A 23,108-nucleotide genomic window follows, 5' to 3' on the forward strand; every position below is an offset into this window, starting at 1 on the left:
GGAGGAGGAGGAGGAAGGCCGGGGGGGGGGAGGGGGGCGCGGGGCGCGAGCGGCGGCGGCTCCGCGGCGCGAGACTGAGGCCGGCGGCGCGCCGGGCCCCCGCTCCCCACATGCCGCTCATTTGCATACCGGTGACGTCATAGAGCGAGGGGGCGTGGCCGGGGCGGGGGGCGCGCCTTTTCCCTGCCCCCTTCCCGCGCAATTCCCCCCCCATCCCCCGCAGCGCCCCCGGGGGAGCCGAGCGCGGCCCGGTCCCCCCCCCCCCAAAATGAAAAAATGCTAAAAAAATCGAAAATGAACCCAAAGTCGCCCCCCCCTGAGCCGGATTGTGTGTCCGTCCCCCCCCCCCCCCCCCCGCCTCCACGCGCCGAGGGCCGCGGGTTGCCCGCGGAGCCTGGAGGAAGCCTCCACCTAGCGGAGCGCGGGGGGAACGGCGGCTTCGGGGGGGGGTTTGGGGGATTTTTGGGGGGTCTCGGTGGGTTGGGGCGGAGGAGGTGGAGCCCTGCTTCGTGCCGCAAGGAAGGGTGTGTTTTTTTTTCCATATATTTAGTTTTTTACATTTTTTTTAAGGCCGCTTTGCACGCCCGGGGTGAACCCACAGCTGCGTGCAGGCGATGGGGGTGGATGGGGGGGGGTTGTAGGGGCAGGGGGTGGGTTTGGGGCTGTGGCTTTGCCCTGCAGCTTCCATCTCTTTGGCATTCATGGGAGGAGTGGTGCCGGTACACCTAGGAAGGAGGAAAAAGGAAAACAAGCGCCCGCAGGGAGCCGGCAGATGTGGGGCAGAATTGGGATCGCGCCCCGCAAAGCACCAGTAAAGGTGCAGAGTGCGGCTCTTTGGGGTCATGGGGAAAGGATGTCAGAGCCTTGATCTGTGCCCAGCCTGGGGACAAGGGACACCGGTACCTTGCCACCATCCCACATCCCTGTTGCTTTAGGGGCGCAGCACTCCGGCGTCAGAAGTCGCAGGGGGAGCGAGAAGCGAAGGGATTGAGGCAAAGCCTTGGCAAGCCCCCTCACCCCAAATCCGCTCCCCAAAAGTGGCTGCGTGCTGGTGGGTGCTGCGGGAAGGGCAGCCGGGGGGGATCCCTGCTCCGCGCGGTGCTCCTGGACGTCAGGCACAAAGGGTCCGGCTCACCCCGCGTAAGGGTTTGCCCGCTCAGTCTGTCTTGTGACTAATTAAACAAACACGAGCGGGGTTCCCTGCCAACAAACCGCAGCCATCTGTCTCATCCTACAGCTCCGTCCTAATAAATGGGCCATCGCAGGGCCCTTTCCCCTCCCGCGGCCCCGGTGTGCAGGCAGGAGGTGCGGAGCCACGAGGCTGAGCCGTCTGCAGGGTCGGGGCACGCGTCCTGCACGGGGGCAAGGCGCGAGGCTCCCCAAGCCCCCGGTGTTTCAGCAGCACCGGGATCCCCACGCCCCAGGAGCTGGCGAACGCTGGCACGTTGCTAATTTAAGGCCGCCGAGCTTGCTCCGCCTGTGCCACCCCCCCGGGGTTTTGCGTTTTGCGGTAACAGCAGTGATCGGAAGAATATTTGGGGCTGAGACATCCAACGCACTCCTCTGCGGGGCTCACGGCACCACCGAAACCCCAAAGCGTCCCGAGGAAGCAGCCGCTGCAGGAGCACGGTGCCGTTCCCCCACGCTGCGATGTTTGGAGGTTTCTATGGGAATTACAAAACCTTGCCGCGAGCCGTGGAAAAAACACCCTGCCGTGGGGCGAGAGGAAGGGTGCGGGGCGGGTGCAAGGGGAACGATGCCCGAGCTGCTCCAAGCAAGAAGCAGGTCTCCTCCCCAGGGCTGGCGCCGCAGCGCGCGCCGCGGCAGGGATGAGCCAGGTCTGCGGGGTTTTGGTTGGGGTAGCTCGGTGCGGCCACGTGCCCACCGTCCCCGTTGTGTGTAGTGTGGTAGCATCAGCCGAGCAGGTGGTGGAAGGAAATTAGCGAATCCTGACTGCTGACGAGCTCCAGGGAAGCAGATGTTCGTCTCCGTGGAAGCTACCTGATGGCAAGTTTGTCTGGAGAAGGAGGAGTACATCCGCGGCATGCAAAGGCCCACGTTTCCCACCTCATTACAAATAAATCTTAGTGAAAACGTCCCAGGAGGCAGGACGCAATAACTAAACCCCGTTTGTCTCTTCCATTTACTCCTGAACGAAGTATGGGAGCTGGCCACCGAGCTGTCAGCGGTTGCCTCACCTTGTTATGTGACGTGGAGCTGTGCGAGCCGTTCAGGTAAGTCCCACCAAAGCCAAAATAAAGAACAGACAAAAAGTAAAAGCAAAAAGTGACCCCCAAACCAACATGGGTCTACGTTTCCAGACCAGCAGCACCCCGCCCCAGCTCCTGAGCCTCACACGGGGCCGTGCCGTGCCCTGGGACGTGCTGTAAACGCCCGCTGGCGACAGAGCTCCCCGGTGGCTGTATCCCGTGTCCTCGGCCCATGTTTAGCTACAGCGCTGGGATTTTTCACACCATTTCCAGCTGGCAACGAAAGCAGCTTGCTGGAGGACTCGGGGCAGACTGAGGCTGTTGCGAGCAGATGGTCCCGATGAAACGAGGCGCTGGTCCCTCCGGAGGCACCGCTCAGCCGAGCTGCTCGGCTGCTGGCCCCAGCAGCTCCCAGGCAGGCTTGGAGATGCGCATCCGGACACGCCACCGGGGAAATCCCTTCCCTAGCTGCATCTTTCAAGCAGTTCTCTTTGGAAGCCTGGTTCCAGCTGAAGACGTGTCTTGTGACGGAGATTTAAGGGGTAATTCCTTAAAGGAGAGAGCAAGAGCTGCCAGGCTGGGTCAGGTTTCAGACGTAGCCAGGACGCTGGGGTGGAGGAAAACCTCCACGCCTTCACCTTCCGAAATGGCCGGGAACCCAGGCGTGAAAGGCAAACACGAGGGACACTGCTCCCATTGAGGGTTGCCCCTGCCTCCAGCACGCGGCTTTCGGCACCACCTGCGGGGGGAACACCTCGGGCTGCACGGAAATTGTACACGTGCGTGTGTGTGCGTGCAGCTAGAGGAGGCGTAAATGCAGATAACCCGCTGAGGCCAAAAAGGGGCGTTTTGCATTTTGCCCCAGTCCCCCGAACGAGTTGCAAAACAAGGTTTAGAAACTGGGGGTGTCGTACGACACCCCACCACCCGCTTAAATTACTGCTCTGGTGTGTTGATGTCTTCACTTGTAAAACAGGGAACAAATACAAATGCCCAAGTGTAAAGGCTGCTCCCTAAGAACCAAACTCAGCCATCCCAGCTCGTCCCCAGCCACCTCCCAGCAGAGCAAGGTGGGGGTCGCTGCTCCTTGGAAGAGCCTGGTGGTGGGGCTGGAGGGACGCTGGCAGCTCTGCACAGCCCCGTGCGATGTGCCCCGACGCTCCCAAACTCCCAGCCGCGTCTCCGAGGGGATCGACAAGTTAGCAGGAGGTAGAAAAGAAGAAAAGGAGAAGATGCTCTTGGAAAGGAGATGTACAAGGGATGAGAACAGCTTCCTAGATCAGATTTGCGTTGGGGGGTCGCTGCCTGGCCAAGGTCCAGCTCTGAATCCCGCTACAAAGGGTTGCGTTGCTCCTAGTAAGAGACACGCAAAAGACTGCAAATCATTCCCACCCTTGTGCTTTAAGGAGCTCATTTGGAGAACGAAGACTCCAAAAACCAAAAATCAGTGGGTATGCCCTTGGGATTGCATTGCCCCTGTGTGTTTTCACCCTGCTCCGTGCACCACGCACTGCCGCATGGATAAACCACAGATAAACCAGGATGAACGGCAGAGAAATCTGCCAACCTGCCCGGCAAACCCTTGAACGAAACCCAGCAAAAGTAGTGGCAAAGTACTGCCGAGGGTGCAGCTCTGCAAAGCAGAATTACAAAGCCTGCACGTTCCTGTGCCCACGAGGTGCTGCGGAATAAGTGTCTGATGTGTTGCAGCAAGTTGGATCCATCAGGTATGCCTTGGGACCGGCGAGGTACAGGTTGCTGAAACGAAGGGTATAAATGACCCCATAAAAACATGTCAGTGCGTCAAGAGGCCTTTATATCATCACATCCCTTTTTTTCAGGACAGGAGAAAAGCAAATGGTTTGTTAGCGATAGAGCATCGAATCCTGATGGACTTGATGGAGACTTTTCGGTATTTGTTAAGAAGTTGGGGCCGAAAGGGGAAACTGCGGCTGGCAGATTTATTTACACGCTTTCATGTCCTGGGAAGATGCTTAAAGATTGAGAGGCTGGAAAAGCTATAGCTTTAGCTATTCACGTTCATATAAACACGAATCCATCAAAGAAAGACACATTGGCAAATAATCTTCCTTTGGTCCTATAGCAAGGGTAACTCCTCGTGTGATCCACGCTGCCTCGGAGCAAGTCGTCCCAGCGGAGGAGGGTTTGGATGGCGCTGCAGCCGCTGCAGCCAGGGTCTGGTGCTGACCACCTAGGAAGAAGCCGGCTTTCAAAGGCCCAGCAGCAGCTGGCTTGGCCATCTCGCCTCCGTGTACGGCAGCGCCTGGTGAAAAGCACTGCTTTTCGGGCTGCTGTACGCCATGAATCGCCGGCCTGCTCCTACTTTGATCGATGAAATGTGCCGCCGGAGAGAGGGGTCTGCTGATCTTGGCAACCCGAGCAGCCACGTGAGAAAACGCTGTGCCTGGCTTCCCGCTTGCCGTGGGCATCCTTGGCCTCGCTGCCAGCAAAATCCCACCCCAGGCTTCCTGCAAGCTGGTTTATTTTGAGCTCGTGGTCTCGGCTCTTTCCCTGCAGGGGAAACCCTTGAAAGCAAGGACCCTCAGGAACTGGAGACCAAAATCAGGTAGCCTAGGGAGGGTGTCTGTGCTGTATGTGACCAGCTAAGCAGCAGCAGAGCGTCTACATCTCCCAGCCAGTTCTGGTGGCAGGAGATTGATGCACAGCGACCCCCGTAATCTCCGGGGTCTCGCTGCCTCCAAACTCAATAACATCCGCAGAGAGAGAAGAAAAAACGAAGAGGAACAACTATCAAGATAATTCACAAGTTAGCAACCCTCCCTCTAGCCTGTTTGTTAAAATATTGCTGCGCACGAGGAGCTGATAGACACTAAATAAATAGCACTAGGAGAGATAAGTGATGCATTAGATTTCCCACCAGTCCCCTGACTCCAGCTGCTATTGAAGAATCTGCCAAGAAATATTAGATGTCAAGTGGCTGCAATGGGAGAGTACAGAGTGCTAGGAACTGCCCCAAACCCTCGCTGCAAGTAGGCAAAAACCTGGAGGAGGCACCCAAAACCTCCAGGGGCCTTCTTGGCACAAACCTGCTGCTGATACGAGGGCACTGCAGGCTGAAGATACGAAACACAGGGAGCGCTAATTGTCCAGGTGACTTACTGCTGGTCCCACAGAAGTAATTCTGGGGTTCACCTGACCCTCAAGAGCATCCAGACCGCACACAGGTAGTACGGGGGTTTTCTGAAAAATGGAAACGCAGCGACTGTGGCAATGATTATGGCAAAGTCATTGCCCCTTCCGTGGCTGAGGAGTACACGTGTAGGGAGGGGGAATAAACGGAGTTTTTCGGGTTCCCCTGAACCCTAATGAAGGTTCAGTAACCTCAGCATGAATTTATAACCTTTGGTTGCTTTTCAAAAGACTGTCAGAGAAACAGAGACCGCTCAATTTGGACATCAACCTCCACTGAGGACTTCGTCTAGCCTTCGGAATATGCTGACACACAATATTTTTACTGTTTTAAATCCTTCCCGTTACGAGATAGCATAATTAAAGCAGGACCCCTCCCAGTTCAGATGCAGCTGCATCCAGACAAAGGTGCCTTTATGTAGGTGTTGCCTATTCCTACACATTTACGGAGCCAAACCAGCAGAAGCCCCTTTTACAGGTATGACCGTCCCCGCACTACAAGCTCATACCTCTTCATCTCCATCACTCACGGGCACGACAGAGCAGCAGCAATACAAGCAACGTGACACAACCCGAGCATCCCGCTCACGAGTGTTCGTGAGCGCCATGTTCTTCAGCAGAAAGTTCCAGGGTTCCCCCTGCGGTCCCCAGCTGGGCAGAGGTCCTGCAAGACACCCCCGAGCCCTCCTGATGGGTTAGCTCGTTCCTGCCTCCTTTTACCATACCCATGGTTTTCAGTTTGCTGTCAGCAGTAAATGAATCCTGTTGGACGCACTCAGCAGCTCTTCTTAAAGCCGGACAAAACCATTTGTGTGGGTTCTGATGTGCTCAGACCCACCAAAACGAAGTTGAACTTCCCCTTCCCTTATTCCCCGATGGGGAACAGGAGTAGAGTTGTACCAGGCTGGCAGTGTTGGCTGCTGGCAACCCTGCACACAGCCACGGTGGTGACGGTGAGACTTTGTAGGGTCCGCAGCAGAAGGCAGTGCTGTTTTAGCCCATAAAGAGGTCAGGGAATTAACCACTTTTCAAAATGCCATACTGTAATTCATCATTTTAAGATGAATTGACGGGCAGGGAGGGAGGAAGGAGGATCCTAGCCGAGCACCTTCCTTTACAGAAGGAAGATATCTGCCTCATAGCCCGCTGGCATTTGGAAAGGCGCCTCAGGACACCCCCAGGTAACATCCCTTAGCTTGGTTAACTCATTTCAAAGCTCTGATTACAGCCGATGAACCAAACCAAGCAGTGAGGATTAACTCCCACCTATGCCCTGCAACAAAAATCATCACAAATTTGTAACACCCCAGCACTGCTGAAAGAAGCAAGTGTTGTTGCCAGACATGTGCATGTGTTCCTTGATGTCACCAAATCCATAAACGTAATCTACAAGTGGGAAATGATTTTTTTGTTACATTTACTACAGCAGGATGACAGAGGAGAACAGCCTCTGCCAGTATACCCCATTTTTGTGCCTCACAGGAAGGTTTTATGTCGCTATTACAGTCTTGAGTCCCTGTTTAAGGCAACCGAGGGACACACAAGGCAGCTTTAGGGCTGCTCCTTTTACTTCTCACCTGATCCATTTTTTTGAAATGGCTTCTTAGAAGAAGGGCAAACATAATAAGGCAGCTACTGTCCTTTTTATAACTCTCAGTCAGGTCTTTGATTCGGGCCAGCAAGGAAGCTTGTTAGATCTGATAAAGCAACTAAGCATCTCTGGAAAATGCTATTAAAAACAGAACATGAAACAAATGAAAAGCTGGGAGACTTAATGGTAAATACATGGCCTGGAAGTTCAGCACAGCTACATCCTGTTTGCCATTATTATTTAATACTGGCATCGATTGGTTGACAGATAAGACAGAGCAGGCAATTCTCTGTGGAGTTTACTTGAATACCATTTCACTTTGAGATTAAAAAAAGCCCCGATCACACTGTCTTGTTGGGAAATGTTAATGCAGTGGTGCTGCTGACTACTGCGGTCAATCAGTAAAAGAGAAAAAGAAAAACCCTCTTTCTTTGATCATCCACATAGACAAAACCCAAGTCTCTGCTAACAATGAAACAGTGCCCGACTCCAGATTGGAACTAGTGCAGCACTACACCGCTCCTCTGAATAATAACCTGTACGTTCTCCATCCCAAATACAGGTAAACTGTTCATATGGAACAGCTATTGTCATTGCCCAGGCTCTTTGGTGCAGCTGCGGAGAGGCCTTTATTAATTTTTGTGAGAGCCCCCAGAATCACAGAACGACTTGTACCAGCTCTCCCTTTCACAAGTGACACGTTGCACACAAAGAGAAGGCTGAGGAGCAATTATTTCCACCATCATCACCTTGGCCGCTCTGATTTCATGGCAGAACAGTTAGCAACACAGACGGGGAGGCTCAACTCAGCAACCGCTTCCATCAGGTTTGTAGCAACCAAGCTAGCAAGACTTGATGCAGGACCACGTAGACAGGGAAGGTGATTTTTATTTTCAAGACTTATCTCACCCACTCGTTCTTGCACATTCACATACTCTCTAGCACCAAGACATGTGTCCAAATGGTCCGGTCAAGACTGCCTACAGTGAAACAGAAGGCAAGGAACGTTGTCTATCAGATCCTTCTCATGCCTTGGTGGCTCACACTGAGCAGCGAAGACACCAGATGACATTTACAGTCTTCATATTCTTTCTTAATACAGACAGCTCTGGGCCCAAGTTGCGTCATGCTGCTGTTGCTCCGCATCTGCACTGCAGTCTCATCCGAGGTACGGCCTTGCTGCCACCAGCACTCCATCCAACACGTGTTCCTTCTGTTATTACATTCCCTGCATTCCTCCCGCTGTTCTCAGTCCCTTGGGTTGCCTCAAACACACCATTCTTTGCCATGATGATTTCCGAACAGAACCATCTGTCTTCGGAAGCTCTCTGCACCGAGCACTTCTCAATCCCCACAGACACGCGTTTGATTCCTTTTTGATAAACAGTGCAAACAGCAGGCTGATTCGGCCCGCCGTTTATTCCAGAGTTGTCTATGGCAGGGAAGGTCACTCTAGGTAGACCAGATAAACAGCTCTGCAAACAGCCCATGGATCACTGGCTGGAAATCTGTGGTCACATGCATCAATTCCCAAGCCTCTATCTATCTTTCCAACTAAGCATTGCTCTTTTCATGACCACCTACCTCTTCTTCTCAAAGGTGACTTTCAGAACTTGGAAGCAGGACGATGGCAAAACAAACAAACAAACAAAAAAAACAGAACGACAGATGAAATGGAATACCTTGAGCTTCCTTCCCTGTCCTGGAGGTGTGCAGCACCTTGCGTGTGGCACACAGAAGCCAGCTCCAGCACAGCACTGATAAAGGAGCTGCAGGAAAGTGCAGCTGAAGAGCTTGGAGCACGGCTTTTTCTCCCCAAGACTGAGCAGCTGTCCTGAAACTGGATGTGGGGCAAAGCCGCAAGGGAACAAGAGGGAAGAAAGAGAGCAGCTACTCCCCATTTTCTAGAGGTTCTAACAAGCGTCTGTATTTCTGTGTCTTCTACCAGCAGATAGGAAACCCAGCCTGTCTTTAGGAGAACTTGGCTCTCCAGCAAAACAATTTCTCAACAGCCATTTTTATTGCTTCTGACAATATACCACTGGGAGAAAGAAAGAAAGAACGTTCTGCAATTCTTTAGTTTCTTTCTTTATTAGAGTACACAAATTTCCTGGGAGTATTGATAGAAGAAAACATAAATGGTCAACTTTTCATCCCATCTGACAATGCAAGTGAAAAGAGTTGGAAATTCCCCAAAGCAGGCTACTCAGGTAAGAATAGCACAGCAGAGCTGCCCAAGTAACTCCACAAGATTAATTAACATTTGCATGGAGAAAAAGTTCTTGCAGCCACTGCCAGCAAGATTGACAGTCTGTCTCAAGAGGACACAGCAGTGGCTCAGGCTTAGAAGTGTCAGCAAGGTTCAGTTCAAGCCAACAATCATCAACAAAAACCTTTCCACTCATTCAAACAGGCTTTGGCTCAGGTCCCTCACGCATGCACACACACACACACACACATACACTTTCAAAACTGACATAAACAGTGCCCTGAACAACTTCAACTTCCAGCTCCTGTCACAGTCCAGCCTTCGTCTACAAAATAAATATACACGGGTTTAACAGTGAAGAATATATCCTTTCCTTCATTAGTTACAATCTGTAAAGTGCTAGGTTGCTAAATTATAGTGAATGAAAACATTGCTCTAATATTTTAAATACAATAAATATCGATGAGCTGCGTGCACTTCAACTTCACTTGCAAGTTTTATTCTTTTTTCAGTAAACTAAATTTAGTAATCAAAACAGCCTGCAATAGTACTCCATGAAAAACTAGTAAGAAGTTACAAAAATAATCACATCCTTCAAAGATCTCCTACGCACTTCTTCTGTCCACATTGCACAGATAAATGTAGCGATCCTGTGAGCATATGGAGCGAAGACATATAAGGAAGTTGAAAATTACCTAGCAATGAAAAGCAAAACCCTACAAGTTAATGCTACATATCCTCCCATAAACAGTCTGTTCTCTGCATTTAACCTCGGTGCATACAACCCAGTTCTTCTATTTTTGTCCCCGTTAAAAGACTCTCCCAGGAAGAACATCTTCCAAGATCTGGGTTGATTCATCTTCATCTTGCTCCTTTTTACTGCACAGTGGAAAAGATTCTTGAACAAACTGCCTACACATTGGGCACTGCTGAAAATACCTAATGCAGCCATCACACAGGCACGTGTGTCTGCAGGGTAGGAGTACCCAGTTCACCGGGCCGTTCTGGCACACGACACAGTCTTTACTGTTTTCTTCATGCAATTCTGGCTCATCTTCAGCCAGTCCAGCCTTTTCCAGCAAGCTTTTGTCGATGCTTCTCTCACCTAGGGAGGTATCGCACGAAGATGGCGCAGTACTATTTGCAGACATGAAGAGCTGCTAAAATACACATACACACAAAAATTTAGCAGAATCCAAACTCTCCCCCAGTACCTGAACACACATACGCCGTGCAAGTTCCACTGCAGCAGGTTCACTCAGTTCCACTGGGTCAACCAGGACCGGACTCACTCCCTCTGTGAGTGAAGACAGTTTCCTGGCCTCCAGTGATATGTATTACGGAAGCACAAGAATATGTGAACCACTGGCAAAACATTAAGGAGAAGATGTCAAATCTTAGCTGAATCAAACAGCGGCATACATGCATGAACTTCAACAGAACTGCACAGGTTTCAAACAGCTCAGGTTTCTGTTCCTGGCGTATCATTCTCTGTGCCTTGAGGGATGCTCCTACCCACTCCTACCAAACATATATTCCAGTGAGCCTCCAAATCCACTTCACTCTACCCACTCTGCTCTTCCTCACGTTAAAATTCTCTATTCCTCTCTGTTGTATTTTACGTGAAGCACAAATTCTTCTGGGCATGATCTGTTAATAAAGCCAGCGAACTACCATGCAGACAAAGATGCCCACAGGGAGCACACTACACAACTGTACTACAAAGTGCTGCTGCACAGTTGTTTCTGTTCAGTTTAAGCAGTATTTTTTACAATAGTAACTTGAAAATAAAGCTTAAAGGGGATCAACAGGGAAGTGTATCTAGATCAACTACATCAGTAAAAAAAAGGAAAGGCCAGGATAAGCATTTATTGGGAAAAAATCTATTCTGAATGAATGCTGAGTCGACAGAATTGACTTGGCACAATTTCTAGCTAATCGATATTATACATTATTTTTATTATCATAGTAATAAATTGCCATAGAATCACATCATCAACTGCCTGACACAGACACAGGACAAAGATGGTCCCACAACATGCACAGATAAAGGAAACTGAAAATGAATAATGAGAACATTGGTTCATCTGATAATGGTCTGTACTACCTTTGTACACGTACTATGGTAAAAAGAAATTAATAAGTGCTATTCTGAGGCTTTTCCAGTTGTAGAGCAAAATAGGAGAAAGTGCTGTTTGAGAGATTAGCAAGGAAGTAAATGTTTTGTAAAGAAGAAGCATTCAACAGGTAGTTAATTTGTTACTACTGCTTTAACAAGCAGGCAGGACCCAGGCCTCCTAGACGAGAAAAAAGTTATTTCTTTAGGAAATCTTGAATATTTTCACACATTCTGCACAGTAACTTTGGCTGGAACTACTCACCTGATAAAATAATTTTAACTGTTACCCATTTCTTTGCAATAACAATACAAGTCCAACATTAATTTAGGTTCCTGAAAGCCCACACAAACTAAACTTAACACCGTTACCCAAACGAAACAAGACTCGGTATACACGGCTTACCTTAAGATCATGGTATTGACCTTGAGCTAGAAGTAGATACTGATATAATATTCTGCAGGAAAGTCTGTAGCTCTCATCAGGAATATGAATTACAGCCACCATTGAAATCTACCAAAAAAAAAAAAAGCTGTGTTTAACACCTTTCCTTTTCATGGTATGATTTGTATAAAATGGTGAGTGTGTCTGCTTTAAACATTACATGCTTTGTTGTAACTTCTGACCTGCTTATTTCCTTGGACATCCAGGACTTCACCAACATTGATTTCAAGCACAGAGAACAAAATGCTGGACCAGGTAAAGACAGGAAGCAGCACACGGTAGCACTTTGTGGAGCCTCAGCTTTCTGTGCTGGTCCTTCACGGAGCCCTCCCATCGCCAGTTTACAGTGGAGACTCACTGACTGCTCTCACCTGATGGAATTAGGCTCCCTACCAAAGAGGCACCTAGGCACATGCAGTCCTCCTGAAGTTTGGTGCTTATACAGCTGAGGTAGGGCTTACAGTCATGCATGAACCTCAGCGACTACCCGCATAAATGATTTCGAGCAGAAGCAGCAGCTCCTACACCCCTCAGAGCACACATTAACTTGTGATGAGCTTCTCCAAGGTGGGAGAGTTGATAAACTGCAGGGCATTTCCTACAGCAACCAAGCCCCAGGTGAATGCTTTGGACCAGACGATCCTGGAGGTCTTTTCCTACCTTACTGATTCTATAAATGCACGCACTTCGGTCCTGTACAACGCACCCTGCTGCATCCCAGGGTGCCTTCAGCACGAGACATGACACTGTCAGCTGAAGGCAGAGCGTAGACTCACAGGGCAGCACGTAAATGGCCTTCTCCACCTTCTGTCACTTCTCTCACAAACGCACAGACCATAGTTTTCAAGACTCTGAGAAGCATCGAGAAGCATCACTGATTGGCTTGTAAACTGAGTAGGCACAGGACAAATTTCACTGAAAAGGATTATAAAAGGACCCCGTGGGCTGCCTTTAGAGTCGCTTTGCTGAAAACAAAAGCAATACAAGCTTGCATGCTGTGTCTAACACCCCTTGCCCTGCCCAAATTATGTAATAGCCTCTAAGAAGCTGAAGAAATAATGAGATTCAATATTACTGTAGTTCTCAGAAATTGTCAAAAGAGAAATGAAATATAGCAGACAGCTGCTTTGTTTAAATAAATAAATAAATGCAAATCAGACTCGCACTTCAAAATCTACTACATGGCTAATTACATACAGAGTTCAAATATATATGTACCTATGCATTTATACTGAATTTACTATCCTCCTTGCATAAGGTCTTTTTTTTTTCTAAATCACAATGCCTCAAAAAAATTCGTAAAGCTTAGCACTAGCTTACTTCTGGAACCTGAAAGCCATCAATTCCCCATTAAAATGATGGATTTTGTGTTTTGATAATAAGATTTTAAAAGCTAACCATTCTCGGTGCATTTGTATTATGTGATCCCACCAGAAGTGCTTTTCCAAGGATGATGCATGTCTTCAATTCACTGTTTGCTCGGACACCTAGGCAACTTTCCGAACAGCGATTAGAACTAGTTCACAACACAAGCGCCTCAATCTTCAACTTGTCGTCTCCTCTGGTATCCTATCCCACAGCACAGAAACAAATACTGTGATACTACAACCTAGCACAAATCCAGTGCTGGTTCATAGAAGCACAGAAGGGCTGAGGTTGGAAGGCACCTCTGAAGATCATTTGGTCCAACTCCCCTGCCTAGCAGGATCACCTAGAGCACGTTGTGCAGGATGTCATCCAGGTCGGTTTTGAATATCTCCAGAGCAGGAGGCTCCACAACCTCTCTGGGCAACCTGTCCCAGTGCTCTGTCACCCTCACAGGGAAGAAGTGCCCTCTCATATTCAGCCAGAACCTCCTGTACTTCAGTTTGTGCCCATCGCGTCTTGTCCTGTCGCTGGGCACAACTGAAAAGAGTTCAGTTATAGCTTACCTCTCCTTTGAGCACCAAGTGTTTTCTCTGTTTGTAAATAGTTGCATGTCATAATCAAGTTACTTTTCAGTCTTGTTTTATACACGCAGCCCAAGATCTTAAGTCTTCAACCACTTTAGCCCTGCTGTTCTTCAAATCATTTCTGTAACTTTTTTCTATTGTCATGCTAATTCTATGGAGCTAGAAGAAAATTCCAGCACAAAACCACGCAGGTATGATCTGACCACAAATACATTCAGGATGAATGTTAGACCAGCCAGAAATGAGAAATAAGGTTCTGGATCACTGTCTGTAGTGAGAGAGACCAAAAACCAGCCAACAAACAAAAAAAACCAACACAAGATGGAGCCTGATGCATCGCTATGAGAAACCATATCCCTTGTGCTATTATCATACTTGTCACAATGGCAAAGATGCCTTTCCACGGTATACTCATATTTTACTAGTTTGTTTCAGCATCAGATGCAATTTTGACATTTGTCATGCAAGTTCAGGTGGATTTACTCCTTTGACTGTATTAACAATTTCCAGTTGTGTTCCTCTTCTCCAACACCAGGTTAAAAATACCTCCCTTCACTTTCTTTCTAACCCTTTCTTCTATATTAATGAACGCAAAAAAAAGTAGCATTACAAATTCACTTCCATGCTAACGCCAAACACATTCAAATATTAAATATTAAACTGAGCTGAGCTCTAACCATACATGCATGTACCAATCTGGGAAATAGCCGGGGGAAAAAAAGCCTCTTGAAGGGGGACAGGAGGGAGGAGGGCAGTCCAATTGTCAGGTGACAAGAAGCCAAGGACAGGCATCACTTGGAAAGGGAACATACAAATTTTCTTAGGTATTTGTGTGATCTTAATTTCCAAGCAAGTGTATGGAAAAGGGTTCTACAGGTTTAGGCAATTCACTTCCGAGTTTATTGGTATTATTGCTCAAGCAATTAGAGCTATCAAGTTACCAACCAAATGAAAGGAAAAGATGAGGGATAAAAGCATGTTCCAAAAAGAACAAAATTCAAGCATGAGTTAGGAGTTTAAAAGAGATGTGACAAGGCGAAAGTTGTTTTAACTCTATTAGGAGGAGCTGAATCTCTCAAGTCAGTTTAGTGCAGAACCTTCACACCTTGCTGCAAACGACCTGAGGTGGCTACTGAGACGTAACGTACTGCATTACAGACTCGGGCCTGACGCAGAAAGGTAACATCCATGTTCTTAACGTTCCAGTCAACAATTAGCTCAAATATCTGTGTCAGACACAGAAAAAAAAATCTGTCTACTTTGCCAGCAGCAACCTGAAAGATTGTATCAGCACAAGAGCTCCACCACAGGTTTGTGTAATCAGAAAAATCAGAACAGTATCTTAGTAACCTCCCCCAACTCTAGTTTATCTGGCCACAGGGCCTTCCACAGAGGAGACCTTTAGCAGACAGAGCTTAGAGCTTTGTGAAAACCGCAAGCGTCTTTTGAATGGCACACATAAAATTTTATACAACAACCATCCTCACTCCCCTGGAGTCATCAGTGACAAAATTAGGGACCAAATTCTAGGGGACGGAGAAAACAAACTGTTTTATTCAAGCCTAGATTTGTCTCCTAAAATATTCAGTGCTTAAATACAGTGACCCTAAAATATATTCCTAAATTACTTACAATATCATATATTTCCCTGTCTTCTTCATCAGCTAACGTCAACAGTGCAATCAATGGGTAGCAAGCTCTAGGCACTGGGCCAAAATCGACAACTTGGGCGTCTTCCGGTAACTGGCAATATTTTTCTTCCTTCTCATTTTTCTTGATGCTTTATTTGGGTCAAGGAAAACAATCAGTGTCAGTGCAATTGTAGATAAATGTGACGTATGCATAATGAATATTTTTCATCATATTTGTTCATAAATACACCGTGCCAAGAACTGCCTAATGCTCACAAGCCTCAACTCTCCCTGTGCCAGTAAATTAGCATATTTTGTCAAAACAATTTTAAAAAAGGATACAAGTACTGTTGTCGATAGAGGTATTCGTTGTATAGAGCATCCTCTAACGCCTGAGGAGTATTTATTCTGAAGCAGTAGACGTGTTTCTGCAACGCTTCATGGAGTTTTTGCACATTACAGCCCCAGTAGCAGGTAAGAACACAGTCTTCCAGACAGTCAGGTGTCAGCGTTATTCCCTCTTTTAGAAAGGGGATAAGGATTTCATTAATTCCATTAGCTCACCTTTGTTCACGAACTCTGGAATTACTAAAGTAGGTTCTTAAAAGGCCACAGGCATAAAACAACTTTAGTGTCCAGGATTTTAATCTATTCTTTAAAAACTTAGGCTAGGTTTGGTGCTTATGGAAGCCAATGACGATGATGAAATGGTTGTGAAGAGATATAATGGTTGATTAAGCTAACAAAAGCAGCACGTGCATTGTATGAAGAGTAAATTTTAACTTCTGGTAACATTTTACATGCAAACTGGCAGACCCAAGAGCATAACCTCTAGCCCAAAGTCCATTCCCTCCTCAGACAATGGCATTAATTGGATCACTGGCCTACAACACCTGCTGCGGTCACGAAGAGTAAGGCCCTATTGATCAAGCAGAGGGACGATACAAAGAGGATCTGTGTGCTGCACTTCTTTTCCAAAAACCAGCTATCCAGCACATCAGCTTCTGAATGCTTACTGCACAAACAGAAGCACAACTCTTGGAAAGTCCCACCAAATTCAAGTGCTCAAACAGCCTGAAAAATCCATGTTACTTGAAGATTCAGTTGAGGATTTTTCCTTTTATTTATTTTCTTTTCTTTTTTTTTTTTTTTCTTTTTTAGTTTGGGGGGAAGAGGGAGATGAAGAACGTTCATTAACTGCTGCAGTACTTTTCCCATTCATAGGAAGGCTTCACATCTGCGTTGGTGGAAAATGCCCAGACTAGCTTACTGCTCCCAACAAGGCAGAAGTCCATGAATTTTGCTTCCTGTGTGGGTGATTTCAAGGATGTTAGGGACTACTTGACTCTGATACACAAAGATATTTCACTTCAGTTTCCACTGAAACACAGATACATAGACATATATATATGTTTATATATTTTAAAGCTGTGCGCTTCCAAACATCACTGGAGATCTGAAGTTTAATTTTCAATTGGATGACATATTCTATGATGAATTCTATGGAATTCTACAATTCTGTAAAGTTTACCAAGAAATGCTCACAGTAGCTGGCAAGCTGCAAATGTTTTTATTACTTAAAATCTGTTATAGCAGGAAGCGTTTCATTAATAAGAATTAAACCGTGCTAAATATCCAAATATTTCACTTTAAAAATACCACATTTATGAACTGCTAAAAAATGATTTTTTCTATAGCAACGATGGGAGGAAGCACGTTTCTAAAGATCTACTGGTAAAGGAAAAGGATGAGAGCACGAAATACGGATAGTACTATATTTAGGAACACAAACTAACAAAAAATAAGCACAACAGAAACCTACTGACTTGTCACTGAAGCTGTGCTGGGATGTGAGATTTCTAACCCAAAAGGATTCTTCACTTGTCTCATCCGCTTTTTCAGTACTCTCGTGCTGGATTCTGTTTCTTCCGAGTTTCTCAGAATAACAGGAACGCCCAAACCAAACCTAAGGAAGAAAAAAAAGAACAAGCAGGTTATGCATCAATGCTGGCATGTTTGACTTTTTGTTCAGCTCTAAGTTACAAGCAGCACAACAAATGGACCTAGCTTTGAGGAATGTGTTAGGGTGCATGTGTAATACAGCCTGCCGATCCAACCCCAGCTTTGTGTGGCAGAAGGTAGGCGTCTTCACAGTGCTAAAAAATAACAAATAGATATTTAGAGGGGCTATATTCTCCAGTGGCGAGATACAAACAATATAGTTTACTCCTGCACCATTTCCGCGGTGTGTAAAATCAGTGAGGATGGTCGATGCCCTCTAGTGGTACGCGGCTGACCAAGGTTCTCTCCCAGCTGACGCCCTGCAGAGCCACTGGCCGGACAGAAATCGCTGCTTGCAGAGATGGAACAGACTGCACGGGCTGGGTGCTCGGTAGGAAGACCTTGGAGTAAATCATCCAGCCCTAAGGTACACCCAGCTGTAACCACAGCCAGCGAGATGCTTTGAAGGAAGATTAAGATCCCAATTTTCCACGTTAACCTTGATTACAAGATGCTGATATTAAATCTGGGGTCTCCCAGCCTCTGCTTTGAGCCAGTAACCAAATGCAAAATAGCCCAGACTCTGAATCAAAGCTGCAATCTAAGACCCCTTTGAAGGAGAAACTAGCATGCTAGAAACGTCCAAGGGGTGGTTTGCCTCTAAAAGGATAACTTCTAAAGCTTTGCTTCATTTACTTAAACATTCTGTGGATCAAATGAAAAATCAAAGAAGCCAAGAGGGAATACTTCGGATGACCTTTAAGGCCCCTTCCAACCCAAGCCGTTCTATGATTCAGGATGATTTCTGACAGCAATTAAAAAAAAATAATGAGGTTTTCATACTGCCCAGGGCCTTTAAGGGAGCTGCCACAGAAGATCAGGATCTACAAACCGAGCTCTGCAGAATACTTCTTCTCACTTGGCTAAAAATAATTCGATTTTAAGGTGACAGCAATAACGCTCGGTAACCAAAGGATAATTAGAGAAACCGGCCTAGATACGCAATCAGAGGGCTGACGACGTGCAATCACAGGCTGACGAGGTTTTTGTAACCGCACCCCTCCAGCCCTGTCTCATTAGCAAGGCAGCAGGGAGAAGCTGTGGGGGTCCTTTGTTAATGCATTTTAGCAAACAGTTATTAATTAGCTCAGGCTGTCCTTCCACGCATTTGCGCTGTTGCTGCCATCACCTGCGCTGTTCGAGCAGCGGCCTCTTTAACGGTTCGGAATTTTGGTTCGTGCAGCCAGCAGCGTAGCGGGTGCTGGAAGCATCGCCTCTGCCCTGAACCAACCATTTCCATCTCACAGACTGAACCAGCAGCTGTTACAATAAGATGGATCGTGTATCAGCAACCCCAGCTGAGAAGGGCACTACCAACACCAGCGTAAAATCTGTTTGAAAATTGGTAATTTCACATACGATGCAGCTCTGAGCCAAACAGACGATTTTTTGGCTTTACTGCTATGTTTGCCCTGGTTTTAAAATTGTTTTGGACTCCTGGGTGTCAAACCAAGAAGGAAAGCCGAGCTTTTACTGACATTGAGCCCTGAAAAATTGCCTCTTAATTCACGTTGGAGGGCGCTCTGTGTAAGGCTAACAGAAAAACATCAGTCAAAGGCAACATTCAAGCTGAGGAAACAAAAAAATATCTCAAAGCCATCCCCAACAGCACCAACCTGTTCCTGGCAGCCTTACAAATATTTGCCTTCATCATCCGACGTCTTGCCTGAGTGCCACAGATACACCAAAGGGGAAAAAGAGGTGGTAAAAAAGAGTCTACTTTCATTATTCCAACTCTGAGAAATTCCTTTGGCTTGCTAGACTGCTGGTCTATCTAGATGGTCTAACACAGGGTGCTCAGCCACGCTCAGTTTGTGCACGAGGAGGGGCAAATCTCTCACCCGATGCGATCGAACAGCCAGGCTGAGTTCGCTGGGGCTGTAACGAAGTTTAACGTCTTCCAGTGTAACATCTTACTGAGAAAGAAACCAGGTGCAGCAGCTGCTGGGCTTGCTCGGTATCTGAGGCTCAATGGAGCTAATCTCTCCAGCCACACATAAAGATGCCTCCTGTTTTGTACCATCTGGCCCATCCTGAAGTACAAACCCTGCTCTTTGGAAACTTTCTTCGCTGGGCGAAAGCGACAGGATAATCACCATGAAAAGCAGCCACAGAAAAAAAGCCTCCAGCACGGTTTTAGCAGCAGCTGAAGGCAAAAAGCCCTTTCTGCTCAACAATAAGGTACAGTGCTTCTGTACATTTTCAGGCAGTACTCAGTGCATGAAGGATGAATAAAGTTTTTATTTTACCATTTAACTTTCTATCAGCCTAGATCATTAGCTGGTCGAGGGGACAAAGAATTTCTTTAGAGCCAGGCTCCTGTAGAAAAGACACACGGCTCCACCAGTTTTGTTCACGAGTTAATTTCTTCAAAGAGCAGTCCGACTTGGAAAAGGGGAGAAAATACAATGGGAAGGGCTCAAGGATTGAGGTAAGGACAGGGAGATCGCTCTACAACTATTGTCACAGGCTAAACAGACTCAGCATTGGGAGATTAATGTAATTTATTGCCTATTACTAACGAGCTAGAGCAGGGAGAAACTAAAACAAACTGAAGACATCTTCCCCCCATCCACCCTCTTTTACCTCCTTCCCCTGAGGGGCGCAGGGGAGCTGCGGTCAGTCCCTGCCGCTTCGTCTCCTCCTTCACGGTCACTCCCTGCCCCTGCTCCCCGCGGGGTCCCTTTTGGGGCTGGCTCTGATCTGATTTGGGGCAGCTGCTGGGCTCTGCTCACAGAGGCCAGCCCTGCCAGGTAAAGCCGAGGCAGCAGGTACCGGGCACCGTCCTGCCCAGTAACCCACACGTATTCTCTAAGCACGGCCCCAGGTGTCCAAGGGCTGGCCGTAAAAACAGACGCTCTTCGAGTCAGTGCCTGGTTTTGCAAATTAGAGCGTCAGCATTCCTAAGCAGTTGGTGGCTTTCGGGCTGCCTGCCACCGCCACGGACACGTTTATAAAACAGGCTGGTGGCTGGTGCTGGAAACGATGGGGGAAGCAAAACGTCATTGCAGCAAGGATCAGGTATTCACACGATGCCGCGTGCATTCGTAGCGCTCTGCGCAGCAGGGCGTGTACCACGTTGTTTTCATGCGTTAGGAGGTTCGAGGGTGTTTCAGCACAGGTGGAGCTGCCGACGAGCTGAAGTTGGCTGGGAGCTCTTGGTCTTGTGGCTGTGGTATAGCAGAATTCAAAGGCAGCCGCAAATATCTCCAAAGCTGGTGCTAAGCTCCATGCTGCTGCGCTTATTCAGCTAACAGGCTAGGTTGGGCACGCTTTGGGCATATTTACATCGTATCTAGTGCAGATGCACCCAGAGTTTCTGACTGCAAAACAAAAACGCACCCGGACTGCCCGGCAGCCCCAGAAGCATCAATGGACACGTGCACAAACGTGAGGATCTCCGGCACGCCTCTGTACCCCGAGCGCAGCGAATTGCAGACATTTTACAGCAGGGACTGCAAAGCACATCGCTAACAGTAAGCTGATTAAGCTGAAGTGGTTTTGGATATACGTGCAAGAGATTCGACTCCTGATTTAGTACCATGATTTAAACGATCGTATTTTTAAGAACTGATGAAGTGAGAAAGGTTAAAGTGGAGAGAAGCGGATGGCAATATAATACTGCCAGCGTGCAGCGGGACGGAGAGGATTGTGAAAAGGATTCCCGCCGCCTCTGCGAGTAAATAACGAGGTGGAGCTTGGTCCGGCAGACAGACAACACGACGGCCAGCCCTGCCTTCCCTTCCACCTGCCCAACGCTAGGGGAGGCAATGCAAAACAAGAACAAAAACTTTCCACAAAGCACATCTGAAAGATCAAAAGGTAACTGCATTCACACCGAGAGCAGCAGATGGCACACGTCTGAGGCGGCAGCAGCAGCTAACAAAGCAGTGTAAACAAGGAAAAGTCAGGCAGAGTATTTATAAGCTGCCAAAAGAACAAGCAGCGACAGCTACAGCAGCTGTAATTCAAAGAGAGACAAAGGGAGGAGAACACCAAAGCTCAGCAGCACTACGGATATCAATGTGAAGCCAATAGGAGGAAACGCAGTAACTCAATTTTATTCTCTCCAGAAACCGCACGAGTGTGGCGTATCCCCAATTATTGCATAAATTACTTTGATCGCTAATCGATGCTCCCCGCTTGGCGTGTGTCTGTGTTTACATTCAGACAATTCCGAGCCAGCAGGAAACCAAACACAGCAGTATTATGGACGGACATTTGAGGACGGACATTTGAGCACTACGCTCAGTGCTGTCCTTCCTCACCACCTGTACTCATCACAACCCCACTTCTCTGGCCACTTCCAGGCCCCACGCACCCACCCCACGGCCATCCCACACCTCCAGAACACAGTCCCCACAGGGTACCAGCTCCCATTACTCCCCTCCCGCACCGTGCCACCCCATCACCTGGCCAAGTGCAAAGTCCTGCACCTGGGTCAGGGCAATCCCAAGCACAAACACAGGCTGGGTGGGGAATGGATTGAGAGCAGCCCTCAGGAGAAGGGCCTGGGGATGCTGGTCGATGAAAAACTGAACACAAACTGAACTGTAGGGGTTGGAAAGGACCTCTGGAGTTCACTGAGTCCAACCCTGCTGCTAAAAGCACGTTCCCTACAACTGAGCAGGAAAATGTCCAGCCCAGAAAGCCAATGGTATGCTGGGCTGCATCAAAAGCAGAGTGGCCAGCAGGGTGAAGGGGGGGGGGTTCTCCCCCCTATGCTCTACTCTTGTGAGGCCCCACCTGAGGGGCTGTGTTCAGTTCTGAGCCCCAGCACAAGGAGGACATGGGCCTGTTGGGGTCCAGAGGAGGCCCCGAGGACTCTCAGAGGCTGGAGCCCCTCTGCTGTGGGGACAGGCTGAGGGAGCTGGGGGTGTTCGGCCTGGAGAAGGGAAGGCTCCGGGGAGACCTCACAGCGGGCTGACAGGGCCTGAAGGGGGCTGCAGGACAGCTGGGGAGGGGCTCTGTGTCAGGGTGACAGGACAAGGGGTGATGGATTTAAACCAAAAGCGGGTAGGTTTAGGTTAGATACGAGGAAGAAATTCTTCACAGCGAGGCCCTGGCGCAGGCCGCCCCGAGGAGCTGTGGCTGCCCCATCCCTGGCGGTGCCCCAGGCGGGGCCGGACGGGGCTGGGGGCAGCCGGGGCTGGGCCTGAGGGGCTGCGAGGCCCTTCCCACCCCCCCCTTCACCCGGAGCCCCCCCCGCCTCGCCCCTCCGCGCTCACCAGCCCAGCACCAGGCCGCTGGTGACGAGGAAGCAGGCGAACACCACGGCGATGTAGAAGAGCGGCGAGTACTCGTACAGCGTCACCAGGAACACGGCGGCCATCGGGCCCCTCACACACACACACCCCCCCCCCGTCACCCGCCCCGGCCCCGCGCCGCGGCGCATGCGCGGCAGCCGCCTGAAGCCGCTGCCCGCAGCCTGCCCGCGCACGGGCGGGGCCTGCGTAAGGCTGCGCAAGGTGCGCGGCGCTGCGCAGTTTGCGTAGCCCGCCTGCAGCCGGGCCCCGCGGCGCTTCCCGGTTCTCCCGGGGGGGTTTTAGGGGGCTGCACAGCGCCCTTGGCGCGCTGCAGTGAGTGCGACCTCCCTGCGCGGCGCCCCGTGAGGAAATAGCAGCGTAGGGAGCGTAATATAGAGCGTAGGGAGGTGAATACACGTAATAGAGCACAGGGAGGGAAAGGGACGCAGCCGCAGCTGCTCGGCAGCCTTCCTCTT

The 23,108-nt window shown here is 48.8% G+C and overlaps 1 protein-coding gene and 1 long non-coding RNA gene across 4 annotated transcripts; one reads left to right on the top strand and one right to left on the bottom strand.

The window, feature by feature from the left end:
* The first annotated feature begins 59 nt into the window (after window positions 1–59).
* LOC125183038 (uncharacterized) lies at window positions 60–5,867 on the top strand. Of its 2 annotated transcripts, none has more exons than XR_010832064.1 (3): window positions 60–524; window positions 936–2,234; window positions 4,315–5,867. It is a non-coding gene; the product is annotated as an uncharacterized lncRNA (long non-coding RNA). The 2 variants fall into 2 exon arrangements; XR_010832065.1 differs by having other exon boundaries at window positions 1,238–2,234.
* A 3,177-nt stretch (window positions 5,868–9,044) lies between these two features.
* On the bottom strand, window positions 9,045–22,781 carry CGRRF1 (cell growth regulator with ring finger domain 1). 2 transcript variants are annotated; one of them, XM_048066093.2, is made up of 6 exons: window positions 22,615–22,781; window positions 17,152–17,291; window positions 15,668–15,845; window positions 15,327–15,474; window positions 11,704–11,811; window positions 9,045–10,341 (listed from the first exon to the last, which is right to left on the bottom strand). In XM_048066093.2, the coding sequence occupies exons 1-6, from the start codon at window positions 22,779–22,781 to the stop codon at window positions 9,991–9,993; spliced, it is 1,092 nt and encodes a 363-aa protein (XP_047922050.2). In that variant the 3' UTR covers window positions 9,045–9,990. The 2 variants fall into 2 exon arrangements, with proteins under 2 accessions (XP_047922050.2, XP_013049324.2); XM_013193870.3 differs by lacking the exon at window positions 22,615–22,781 and adding an exon at window positions 19,003–19,624.
* Window positions 22,782–23,108: the final 327 nt, after the last annotated feature.

The sequence above is a fragment of the Anser cygnoides genome, chromosome 5, assembly GCF_040182565.1.
Source record: "Anser cygnoides isolate HZ-2024a breed goose chromosome 5, Taihu_goose_T2T_genome, whole genome shotgun sequence".
Taxonomy (NCBI): Eukaryota; Metazoa; Chordata; class Aves; order Anseriformes; family Anatidae; genus Anser; species Anser cygnoides.

Excerpts from the sequence above, each read along its gene's own strand:
- CGRRF1 (XM_048066093.2), bottom strand. The coding sequence starts at position 22,781 with ATGCGCCGCGGCGCGGGGCCGGGGCGGGTGACGGGGGGGGGGTGTGTG. Across the intron at positions 17,292-22,614 it reads AGCGGCCTGGTGCTGGGCTG|GTTTGGTTTGGGCGTTCCTG; the intron begins GTGAGCGCGGAG and ends TTTCTTCCTTAG. Across the intron at positions 15,846-17,151 it reads CAGCACAGCTTCAGTGACAA|AGGGAATAACGCTGACACCT; the intron begins GTCAGTAGGTTT and ends CCTTTCTAAAAG.